This window comes from Musa acuminata, chromosome BXJ2-1 (genome assembly GCF_036884655.1).
Source record: "Musa acuminata AAA Group cultivar baxijiao chromosome BXJ2-1, Cavendish_Baxijiao_AAA, whole genome shotgun sequence".
Classification (NCBI taxonomy): domain Eukaryota; kingdom Viridiplantae; phylum Streptophyta; class Magnoliopsida; order Zingiberales; family Musaceae; genus Musa; species Musa acuminata.
Genome location: NC_088338.1, coordinates 32,759,487 through 32,772,500, shown reverse-complemented (window position 1 = coordinate 32,772,500; position 13,014 = coordinate 32,759,487). Strand labels below are relative to the sequence as shown.

The window sequence follows — 13,014 nt, the reverse complement described above, 5'->3', positions numbered from 1 at the left end:
AATAGAATATGACAAATGTTAGGCTTCCTACTGGTCTCCATCATGTTGACAAATGCCGCAGCCTGTCAAGTTAAGAACGAGTGTTTGATCTATGGAAAACAAGATTCTATTAAGACTGGGAACATTTTTCTAAGCATGTATGAGGAAAAGATTCAGAACCGGGAGTGAAGATACCAAGAAATCTTCTTGTGAATGTAATTTGGAGATCTTTCAGGTGTCTAAAAACCTTGTCGCCACAGTTTCATATTTTCTTATCCTTTTTATTTCACAAGTTAATATGTTTATTTTTATTTTTGCTTGAATTGGAATGACTATTATCACCAATAGTTTATGATGGTAATTACTGACAATTACTTATCTAAGAATTGATAAATCATTATGAGTAGGAGATACATCATCTTGGTAAGTTCTTGAAGACATCATTCTGACTTGGAATATTTTGGAAAAATAAACTTAATATAGTATTTCAGTATGTTAGAAACAGACATTATGAAATGGTGTATAAAAATAAGAGTTCACTTTGAAAAGGAATCACAATGAAAATGTGCAGAAAAAAAGATTATATTAGTGAACAATTTTAAATATATATTTTTTCTTATCTCCACCCACTCTCTCTCTTCTCTCTTCTTTTTATTATAAACTTATTGATATGTTTCAATCATAATTTGCATTACATAAAACTCTGCACAACTTAATCTTCATGTCATGAGGAGGAATACATTGAAGCTTTCATCTCTTTATCCATTCAACCGGCTCAATTCAAGGGGAAATGATTCAGCCTTTCTTAGGGAACTTCACATCACACCTCACCTTCTCACATTTCCTTCATTAATTGATTGCTACTAAAGCAGCACCTGATGTCAACTTACTATGTTTTCTACACCTTTTTGTTAATCTGTCTACCTTTGATCATATTGTTTTGATCTTTCCAATAAATTCTTGTGAAGCTTATATGTGTTGTATTTAGAGTTAGACAATGTCTTGAAATTCTATATAGTTCAGCAAATAAAATAAATGGTTAGGGTTCTCATTAGTGGATTGTAGATCAGAAACAAAAGTGGAGACTCGTGTAATTCGAGATTGAATGAGAAGATATAAATATAATTTCTCATATTGCAACTTTTCAGGATGAAGATACTCTACAAGCATAAATGGGTTGCTGTCATTTGATTCCCTGACAATAATGAACTGAAGCAATCTCTTGAAGCCCAGAGCTACCAGATATATCTCAACAAACCTAATTATTTAAGCTAAGATTAGCTCTTTCTTTGTTATTTTCCTGTCCTTTTTTCCGACGGGGATGAAACGATAAAATAGATAAATAACAACAATAAAAATCATTATATATACATATGTATATAATGATTTGAAGACAAATAAAGATCAATTTAGTCATGACCGTAGAACTAGCTTTACAAACATAAAAATACATCTGATCAGTCTTACATCACATCAAAAGTGAGTAAGATTAAGATTAATTTATAAGGATCTGATAAATATACTATTATCAATTTCAGTTTAAACATTTTGATCAATTGTTTAGACTAAATAAAATTGATAGATCAATTAACCCATCAGACCTCAATCATGATAGTAACATGAGAAGTCTTGGAGAGATGACTTCGAGTAACAAAAAAAAAAAAAGGAAATAAGAAGAGGAAGATGCACAAATAACAAACTAATAGAGCTTATTTTTGCTTTGTTTTATATATATATATATAGTCAAAAGTGAAAAGGCATAAATTTCTCCTTTTGAATTCATGAGATATGAAAGAAAAAATAATACTAAGATGTTCACAAAAATACAAGTAGAGCAGTCGATCATTACCAACCAAAACAAGTCAGATGGGACTCCCAGCAGCACATATGGAGTGGAAACTTCCGTCCTAATCTACCCTATCAATTATGTACATAACAATTTCAGCTGGATGTCACCATGGACTCGATCTGGTAAACATTAATCCTTGCTTCCGAAAAATGTGCTTTGTGTCGAAGAAACACAAGATGATGATGACGACCGCACCGGTGACGGCAATCACCACAAAAACGATGACGACATTGGTGATGACAAAGCAAGACGAAAGCATCAGTACCACCACCTTCCATTATTAATGCTTGCTCTCTCCTGATAGCCAGTTTCCAGGGTCAATGAGTTGGACATGTGCATTCGACAGCCCTTTCTCCCCCTTCCATTATTTAGCTTGTTTCAAAGAGGAACGATGCCTTTTCCTTGAAGCTCCCATCATGCCACAGCTTGTCACGTTTCCCTCATCCTTCAGTAGAAAAGCAGCAGCTGATGCTGACTTGTTTATTCTATCCAATAGAACCTACCTGCCTCAGGTGGTGTCTATTTGCCCTGGAGAGAGTACATGAGCATTTCTTATAAAAATATATGAAAATAAATCATTGATCATACACAGTAGATGGTAGCAAAGGATATGAAGACAAGGGTTTTGGATCCAGAATTCCTTCTTAATTGTTTGGTCAGTATGTATTCTACTACACCCATGGAGTAGATTAAATCATTAATCAGATTCAAGGTTCTAAATATTTGAACCACCATGAATATATGTTTATTATATTAGGAGGTGAAGGATCTCGAAAGCTCTCTATAGGAGAATGAAATAAAATTAATATTGATTCTCGAAAGTTGATAAATCTCAACATAAACTCAACATATTTAGAGACATAAAGTTGGTGTGATAGTGAGTATATTTTGAGTGACACAAATTTACTTTTGTCTTATCATTTTTCTTCTGTTTATTATAGCTCTATCACTCTTCCTATTCATTAACAGATATTTGCATCTTTAAATTCTATGGTTAACATGTGATTTTTCTCAAATACTTCTATTTTCTATTTTTTTATTTCTTGCTTCTGTTTAAATTACATTTCTTTTCTTTTTTATTTATCCTAAAATTTTCTCTATTTTTGTTTCTTAAAGATATTTTTGATTGAACTGTCTCGTCTTGTAAAGAAATATGGGATTAGGAATGTAATCACATGCTCTCACAAACCTTGAGATAATCGTGATCGTATAATTAAATGGTTATAGAACACTCACTTGAAATCTTTGAGAATAATTAACACATCTTTTATCAATGATTTGGATTACCGAGTGGTTCCAAGGTGGAAGGAAAGAAAGAAATCAAACATTTGAATAAGAATATGCCACAAGGCAAAGAGATTTTATGCATGAAATGTTGGGAAATTTCCATACCATCTGTATGTCAGCTTCTAATACTAACTATTTATTTTCGATTCGTCAAGGGAGGTAGAAATTATTTTCGTCGTATCGGCCGGTGTAAGAGAGCAAATTCCGTACTTAATACAAATAACATTTTACTTTGTTTGTGAATCGTGAATTTGGTAAATATTATTTTTACTATCTCCCTATAAAATAACTATCATCTACGAAAATAGAATTCTGATGTTGATCAGCAATCAAGAATCTTGTTGTTGCAACATCTTTTTAGTGGAGAAAACCTGAATTGATTGATCAAAAGCAAATCATGAAGTTCCAAGAATGGAAGGTTGCTTAATCCCAGCTGCATCATCGATGGAGATAGCACAACATGGTTGACTCTAAACATGTGGAACACTGAGGTTTTTTTAAAGATATCTCAACAGAGTGATTATCATAAACAATGATTCTTTGAACCATTGGATCTAAAAGTTTAAAGCTCTACATGCTTGTGAAGATCTATCAATTATTGCCAATCTATAATATATACACACACACAATTACAAGTATTGGTAGTTCCATGATTCCAATGATAGGACTTAGACTTCATTATAAGGAAATCGACAAGGATTATTTACCAAGGCAAAACAAATGATGGTACATCTCACCTAGAAAATATTAAGTTTACCACAAGTTATCTCCAATACAGCACTTACAATGTTAAATTTTTCTTCTTTTAATTCAAAGTGAAGGTATTCCATTATGAAATGGTGGGCAATTTCTTGATATTAAAGCTATCACATTTATCTTAATATACTATCCTATCTTCTATTAAACTGTCTTAACATAGAGAAAAAGTCATAATTATATTAAACTTTCAACAACAATCATCAAAAGAAATCACCTTTCTGCACATTATGAATATTAATTAGCACACAATTTGACGATTAACAAGATCCTATAATCTCTAATATAACACAGCATTGCAAATTACGTGTGGAGGAAGTTGAAGTAGGAATTGGTTCTCTCTCTAGATCTAGTATAACACAGAATCACAAAAAGAATCTAAATCTTCTTCTTTTTCATGATCAAGTGTTAATTTTATTGCATAATTTTTTGATGAATCAGATGAGGAGGCCTTCGATCAGCTCCATGCCATCAGAACCTAAAGTCCAAGAAGTCCATGTCCAATCCCACCGAGCATGACGAGGAGACTTCATCCAGAACGGTATCAAAGTAGATGCCACAAATATCTGACAAGCTTGGTTGTGGTGGTTCCATGGAATCAGCCTCTGACTCCACCTTGCTCGATGAAATGCCCATAGTGGTTCCTTCGACGACGCTTCTTCTCATACTATTCATGTGCGAGGGGAGGCGCTTGCTGTGATCCAAGGAATCAAAGCGAAGCAGACACGGCTCGACCGGAGGAGTTACTGCTGTACCGTGAGCAGAGCGCTGCTCATCGCAGTCCTGCACCTGCATGACTGCACCATAAGCTGATGTTGGGAAGTCCTGCACCATAAGCTGAGCATCCTCAGCCGTAGAAGACCACGATGGTGTGCATGTGTGTTCTCCCTTGTAGACGACAAGGAACAAAGATGGGGCGCCAGAGTCTTGTTGTTGCACCAGCTTCTTTGCGTTGCATCTTTGATCATGGCTGTAGGTGCACCGGTAGTAGTTCCTGCCAAATTGTCATACAAGTCGAGTAAGACGAAGAAAAGAGCCATGCTTAAACAGTAGAGAATTCTGTATTTAATTGATTAGGTACCGAAGGAAATATAAAACAAGGTTATCGAGGTTCCTTCTCCGAATGAGCCGGAGAAGAAGATCTAAAGTATTTCTTCTGATTCCTTGGCAATTTCATGATGAACTTTGATATATATATATATGTTGAAGAAACTCTATCCTCTCCACACATGAAGAAACACAAAATTTATGCAACAGAGGAAAAAGGAAAAGGTAGCACACAGAAGTATATGACTTCAATTATGATATCATATGCATTTATACAAAATAAGAAACAAGTCTTAAAAAGCGGGTTCTGATGATTTGCAAAATCCCAAGAAAGCTGAATTGATAGTTGAACATATAGCATACAAAGATGCAAGATTTGATCCCGAAAGCACATCATAAGTCAATAGCAATCCTTCCTTTGCTTGAAAATAATAAGACAAATTGAAGTGTGATTACAGTCATCCGAATCTAATTAGCTAGCTAGAGATGATGACTACTTGTTTCAACTACAGCAGCGATTACAAGTGGTAAGTAATGATAGCAAACCTTTTGAAGGTGCAGCCTTTTATATTCTTTTCCCCGTATTTTCTCCATTGGTAACCATCATTATAAGGTGTAGCTGTTATTTCTTCTCGTTCGTAGCTGTTTAAAGGACAGACATCACACAAAGCATATGAAATAACATTTATTTCTTCTCCTTCAGTATATTTGTTATCTACTCTCTTACCTTCTCGGATCTCTTCGCGGTGGAACATGAAGCGCAGCCAGATCTCGACTTGCAATCTCAATCGCCGCGCTGTTTCTCTGTGGTACCGCAATAGCCCCACCGGAGTTTAACATGGAGCGGGTAGCGCTGCAGGACTGCAGTATCTCCTCTAAGATGACCAGGGCCGACTCCTTCTCCGTATCACTGCAGTCGACGAGCTCGACGAGGGACTGAAGCTTGGCTGTCCGATCGAACGCTTGTTCCATCTCTTGGATCACAGAGTCAATGATCTTATTCTCCATGAGCTGTTTCTTCTCCGGTCTCTTCAACTCCACCAAAGGTTGCCTGCATCTCAGATCGAGCATCTCTCCATACATAAATATAGATAAGATCCAGAAGATCTATAGAAAACTTAAAAGTCTAAATTTTCGTCTAGAGATCAGTCCATAAGATACGGACGCATTCTGTTAATTTATTGCCCTCGAGAAGAAAAAGAAATACTCTGATCCTTTATATGAGTATCTTATTCCCACATGATGTGGTTTCCCAGCCATTTTGGCAGTCTCTGCGAGCCTTCATTTGGGTCTTACATGATGCTGTTTCCTGTCAAAGATGACCAAGTCAGTCATACATGACAAAACCTAATTTTCACACTTGTGTACATGTATCCATCGTGGTAGCATTCCACCTTCATTTAATGCTTAAGAAGCAATTTATTTCTGCATATTTTTCTTTTGCCATTCACATGTTTCTACAAGACACTGACAGCTCCCAGCGAGTAAACTTATATTATGCTAAAGAAACAAAGCGTGCCTCAAACAGGGAGGAGAAACATTAATTCTGGCTTAACGAGAGACAGAAGCAAGGCAGTGACAGAACAAATGAGCATTTCATATTACATTTCCTCCGAACTAAGCATCTGCTGCCATCCCCTCGTATGCACTTCATATGTCGAAGTATCCCAAGAAAACAAATTCACATGATGTTATGGTGTTAATCTTCTCAAATAACAGCTGGGTTTACGTACGGGAAGTCAAACTGGATGAATAGATTACGTACCATAAAGTATTTTGATGACTTGAGGTGCGCGGCCAAATAATGTATGTAATAGGTGCAGAAGCAAACGTAACTGAACTATGGTTCTTTAGGCTTGCTGAAGGAATGACACTATTGTCAAGGATAATGTTAATAGAGTTTAATTAATGTTAAAGATGTTAAGATATGAGTTTAATTGATCTATGATGCCTAATTTATACTTGAGCCAAGATAATTTATATGTGAAAATTTTAGGCTTTCTTCATAGAAAAAAATAATTGAATCATATTAAATCATACGTTAATTTTTTGATATATTATTTATTTATTAATCTATGATAAATTTCTCTTTTCATTTTGAAATTATTCTTTTTCTTTTTTTTTTTGTTTTTTAATTCCTTATCAGTTTCTAACCTTGAGACATATATGGTTGTTAGGTACCTTGATGTCGTGGCCTAGGGATTGGTATAACTCGATTCTATCCCAAAAACGTAAGGTTGTTCATACAGATTCTTAGGCAAGGAGGCCGGAGAGATCAGGTCGAGCCGGGGGGTTGGCTCTCGAGCGTCTATTGCATCATCATGAGTGACCCAAGGTGGAGCTTGATCGGCTTCGTCCACACCAAGAGGCAAGATCACAAGTTGACACCGGGAAAAGAAATTCCCGACTTGACCCCTCTAATAGTTAGGATAGCTGGTGGCTTTATTGGTGAAAAAAAAATCGATCTCCTTCCTCAAGCTAGCGGGTCATTGATGACAGTCGATGCTTCATTATGCAAGTGGTAGTTCCGTATGTCGCCACACGGCACAGGTCGACCCGTCCAATCCCCCATCATGCGGCATCAACCCGTATAGTGTCGAGTAGCACGGAGTCGATCGCACGTCCGCTAAGTTCACTATGCTTCCTCCAGAGATGTGCTAGGCACATGCTGAATGTTGGCTCCTCGATGGCTATCAACTGTCATCGCTCGAGTGATGTCGAAATATTTCCTATCAATGGCTATCTTAGAAGCTAATGTGTGCTGGCTGCATTGGGTGTTCATGCCGCTCTCTGTATATATGGGAGTTAATTGCGCCATGGGTAGGTGCAAGAGTGAAAGTAGAATGGAGTAAATAAATCAGTAGCAGGTGAAGAAGAGGATAAGCTATGGTTGGAGTAATCTCCGATGATGCAGGTGCGAGGGAATACACACTAGTGTGAAGGCGTTTCTTAGACCCAGAGTTCATGGGGGACAAGAACGAACAAGTTCACATGCCACACCCATTGAACGCTGCATTGGCCATTCTTAACTTGCATGGAAGATGGTGTGGAAACTGCGAGTGTTTGAACGAAGACCAGCGTTTACTATATTTTCGTTTTGTCCTCGTTATCGTCAACCTAATCATGGCATCACTTCTATCGACCTTTTACCAGCAGATTGGGCAAACAACTTTTGTGAGTCTAATGGAGATGTTTCGGTTCAGACAAGATGGTGAAGTAGTACCAATATAAAATACTAATCGGATTTGATGTACCAGCCTCTCAATCTGATAAAAACAGCATAATTGATATAAGTTTTATGTTATTTTACATTGGATGAATTTTGAAAAAAAATAAATCTTTTTATTTATTCTCGAAAAGTATTTTTATTTTTAGATTTTTAATAATACCTTTTTTAATCTAATAATTAATTTTTTTCTTTTCTTATATTATAGTATTTTTAATAATATAAGAAATATATTATAATATAATGTAAAAATAAAATAACATAGTAATTTTTACATTTTTTTTATAAAAATATTATAAGCATAGTGTTTTTTATACTGTGTTATAGTATTTTTAACAAAAATAAAAAAATACTTTAACATAATACAAAGATACTATAATAAATATATTTTAGTATTAATAAAGATATTATAATATAATATAAAAAATATTATTAGAGAATTTCTAAAAATAAGATATTTTTTGACAAAAATCTAAAAGAGACCTTTTTTTTTGTCTGTAATTATTTTTCACCTTTTCATGACCAGCAAAGCCAATAAAACATAAACTGGCTATCTTAATTTTGAGTTTAGTCTTAATCTAAACTTCACTCTTCTTCTCTATGTTATTTGAGAAGAGCAGTCATTATCTGTAATTTCACCTATCTTCTACTTTATTCTAGTAATGGATATTATCTTTGAGATCTTTCTACTCCTTGGACTATAATTTAATCGAATGATCAATAATGTAAAAAACCTAAGCTTTCACGAGAGAGAGAGAGAGAGAGAGAGAGAGAGAGAGAGAGAAAGAGAGGCTCCAATATATTTATAGAATCTTTAATACCCTTTGATCTTCTTTTCTTTCGATGATTTGCATCAATCTTCTATTTTCTCTCAATCTTCTATTTTCTCTCAACCTATACATTGATAGATTCAAGCATCATCTTTCACTTGCCAACATTAGAAAAGCAGACAATTTAGAAGATCATTATCTTCGATTCAACACCAGATATTGAACTATGTCTTGATTTTCTCCTCATGCTAACATCCTAAATTTATTGCAGAACCTATCGATCGATTAGACGAGGCTGGTGCTTCTCCTAATACCTACAAAAACTAGTACTCTTTGTCATCAAAATCGAATACTGAGAAATCCATGTCCAACGCAACTGAGCTCAATGAATCGATGCCGCCGATCGCCGAGGAGCTCTCCATAGATTCATGGAATGTGGGATCTGCTGATTCCAGCTTCCCCGACGATGTCTGAACCATATCTTTCCTCACATAACTCTTATTCTCTTCCATCTTATAATGATCTCCTGAATCAAAACGCAGCAGGAATGGCTCGACTGTGATATGAGAAGCCGAAGGCTTGACTGTGTCATCGTCATCAGTTCTCGAGGAGGAAGTTTTGCACCTGTGTCGTCCTGCGTGAGTGACGAGAAACAACGATGGGGTCTGTCGTTGCACTTGCATTTTCGCTGTGCATCCTTGATCCTCGCTGTAAGTGCACCTGTAGTAGCTCCTGTAACGTGGGCATGCAAAGACGGTAAAGACTAATAATAGATTATAGAGTAAATAAAGTAGGGATGTTTATAAAGATAAATCTTCCAAAGAGTCGACCATTCAAACTCATCAAAAACTTCACCTATACGTACTCAAACACTAAACAATATTCAAATCCAATTATCTAATTCACCATTATCAATATAAGGATCGTCCGTGACAATATTCTATTCATATCATCTCATTTTGGACCTCAGATACCTTTAAGTCTGATGTACAACACCAATGGAATCATGATACCAATACTACAATGAGTTCAATTAGTGTAGGGGATTTTTCCAAAGCCCATCAGGATTTGGCCCACTTATTTTCTCAGAATCCTTATTTTATTTACCAAAAAAAGAAGAAGAAGATGAAATTAAGAAAATAAACAAAAAAAAGAGATAGATTAAATTTCTCTATTATATATACCTTCGGAAAAGAAAGAAAAAGAGTCTCAAGTTCATACACATGCGTACATACTTTGTCCCTAGTCGTAGATAATTTAAACTAAAAGAAAAAGAAGTTTCTTATTCGCGATTCTTGTTTACCATTCACAATCCTTGTTGCTATTATTGATAACTCTTTAAAAAATAATAAAATATTATTTTACTATTTATAATCCTAATATTATCAATTTTATCTTTTTTTTTTCCTCGTAACCCCTTATTTCATCTTGCTCTTTATCGGTCTTGTTGACGCCTTCCTTTTGAGGAGAAAGAGGAGGAAGAAAATGATATTTAGGTTCGTCTAATTTACAAAAGATAATTAAAAAATATTTAAAAAGATTAAAATAAGATTTAATAGAAAGAGAAAGTTACAAATAACAATCTCGAAGAAAGAAAAAAAACGACAGCTTTAATAACCCTATTTATAAGGCTAAAATAAGATTCCTATTTATGACCACAATCTCGAACACACAGTTACTGTCACGATCGTGTAAAGAAACACAACAAACCAACCTGCTAAAGATGCAGCCAGTGATCTTCTTTTCCCCGTACTTTCTCCACTGGTGATCATGATCAAAAGGTGTTGCTGTGATTTCTCTTCGAACAGAGCTGTCGATACGATAAACAAACAAAAAGCCTTCTTTCACATACGCATGCATGCTTGCCTGTGGAGAAATTATACAAGTGATGGAATCGATTGCAGAACTTACAGGCTTCTTCGATCGACTCGGATCGGGACATCAAGCGAAGCCATGCGTTTCTTCTGTGGTTTGACATCCTTCTTCCGAGACCTCACTATCTGCTGTAGATCATCCTTGAGGACCCTCACGAGTTCTTTCAGCCTATCACTGCAGCTGCCAAGCTCGATGAGGGACTGAAGCTTTTTAGTGAGATCGAACGCGTGCTCCATCTCTTGGATCACCGAGTCGATGATGAGCGAATTTTCCATTGTCCGAAAATTGTCTAGATTTAGGATATGGCATCTCTCTCTCTCTCTCTCTCCCTCTCTATATATACATATAGATAGATAGATGTAGATTTTGGTCTAGAATGGCTATCGAGGAGACTAATGGGAAGCTTCCGCTACAAAGGTAAACTATTCCGATATTATATGATACCTATACTTGGTGTAATAGCAGTATCTACACGACTTTGTTTAGGTCTTATATGATATTTCCTGTAAAATGTGACCAAGTCAATCTCACGTGGAACGATGTAACATGGAACTCATCACAGAAACCGTGAGAGCAATGTAAGGACTAAATTGAAATTGAGGAAGTTTTAGTTCAGTTAAGAGCATAGGATTAATCACACCAACACATGAAAATTACCTGTACAATGAAAGCCTCGTGTCTTGCAAAGAGAGCATCTTTGCAAGGAGAAGTGCGATAATCCGACAGAAGTACTGCTATCGACACAAACAGTAAAGATTTGGATATGACGTTTCTTGGAAGAATGATTCTGTGAATTAACTATGCTTTCAGACTTGTCAAGCATGATTCAGCCTGATAGTGAGGTAGGTATCCAAGACACTGTTCCACACGAAGGACGCATTATGGTCATGTGAAATCTGCAGCGTTGAAAGTTGATAGCTTTTGTCCTTATTATCGTCATCGCCATGACAGCACCATTGGCGACGTCACTTGTGTGATGGATGTCACGACGGCAGCATGCGTAGCAGCCACATTAAATAAGAAATAGTGGGAGGCTATAACGAGGAAATTGGGTTCAGCTAGCCATGTGTAGAAAGTCGATGCTTAGTCAACATTGTATAGTATAAAGATAGAGCAAAGGGATACGAGGACGAATGGCCGAGGCACGTACGTCCTCAAGAACGAGATTTGGCCAAAAAAACAATCATTAAACTCTTAAGGCACCTGTTTATGGTCCATATTCTATTCCCCTTCATATAATATATATACTAAGAGATGAACATGGACGAGGAACAGCGAAGGAGACAAAGGGATGTCGAACGCACATGTCCCGACTCATTGACCGTGGAAACCGGTGATAAAGAAGACGCAATCAATGAGCGAGCGAGGGAAGCATCCATGGAAGGTGGCGTTGCCTTCGTCTTGCTTTGTCATAACGAGCCTCGTCATCATTTCTGCCGTGGTTGCCGTCATCCTTGTCGTCGTCATCATCACGTCCTCCTTCTTCGACGTTTCCCCGCTGCAACACTGCCTGTGGGCCATGGGAAGGAGGACTAATGGGAATTTGTCATGTGATTGTGTATATTTAAATATTCATGAGTTTTTGATGGATTTGATTGCTTGTGCATAAATTATTCCTAAGAATTTATAATTGATTGCTTGTAGATTTATATATCACATATAATATTATCTTGAATTCTATTTTTTTTTTTATATAACTACTCTCTTGCTAACCCCTACAGCTTTTTAGTGAATAAATTCAGAATAGACATGAGAGATCATTTTATAAAATTTTTTACTATTGCACTGAAACTCATAGTTTAATATAGGAGATAGTTTACCTGCCTCTTCTAATGTTTAGATATAATCATGCAACAGTGAATCAGGAGAGTATGATGCAACTATGAATAGAGTCATAATGTTCGAAGCATGATGTCATGTTAGTCAAGTAGTGATTAGGTGACAGCCATAGAACAAGGGGGTGTCAGGCATGTGGTAGTGAGGTATTAATTATATTATGATAAAATGTTAATTATGTTCCGATGGGTATCAATCATGTGATAGTCAGGTGTCAATCACGTGATAATGTAATATAGACAGTCATATATCCTTTGAGAACGTCTCTAATTCTCAATTTGCTAGCCTTATTGCCCCCTTTCACCCATATAGAAATATGATTAGCTCTTAAATCTTTAGGCATGGGCAAAAGCTTTAGCCTCGATAGATTTACTACTGAATGCTACTAG

General features: G+C 36.1%; 2 protein-coding genes across 2 annotated transcripts; both read right to left on the bottom strand.

Moving 5' to 3' along the window:
• Window positions 1–4,194: 4,194 nt before the first annotated feature.
• Window positions 4,195–6,048, bottom strand: LOC135598170 (probable WRKY transcription factor 38). Its single transcript, XM_065091706.1, has 3 exons — window positions 5,646–6,048; window positions 5,465–5,560; window positions 4,195–4,865 (listed from the first exon to the last, which is right to left on the bottom strand). The coding sequence occupies exons 1-3, from the start codon at window positions 5,999–6,001 to the stop codon at window positions 4,343–4,345; spliced, it is 975 nt and encodes a 324-aa protein (XP_064947778.1). The 5' UTR covers window positions 6,002–6,048; the 3' UTR covers window positions 4,195–4,342.
• A 3,085-nt stretch (window positions 6,049–9,133) lies between these two features.
• On the bottom strand, window positions 9,134–11,184 carry LOC135598169 (probable WRKY transcription factor 67). The gene is made up of 3 exons (XM_065091705.1): window positions 10,826–11,184; window positions 10,629–10,724; window positions 9,134–9,646 (listed from the first exon to the last, which is right to left on the bottom strand). Exons 1-3 carry the CDS (start codon window positions 11,062–11,064, stop codon window positions 9,238–9,240), a joined length of 744 nt encoding a protein of 247 aa, XP_064947777.1. The 5' UTR covers window positions 11,065–11,184; the 3' UTR covers window positions 9,134–9,237.
• Window positions 11,185–13,014: the final 1,830 nt, after the last annotated feature.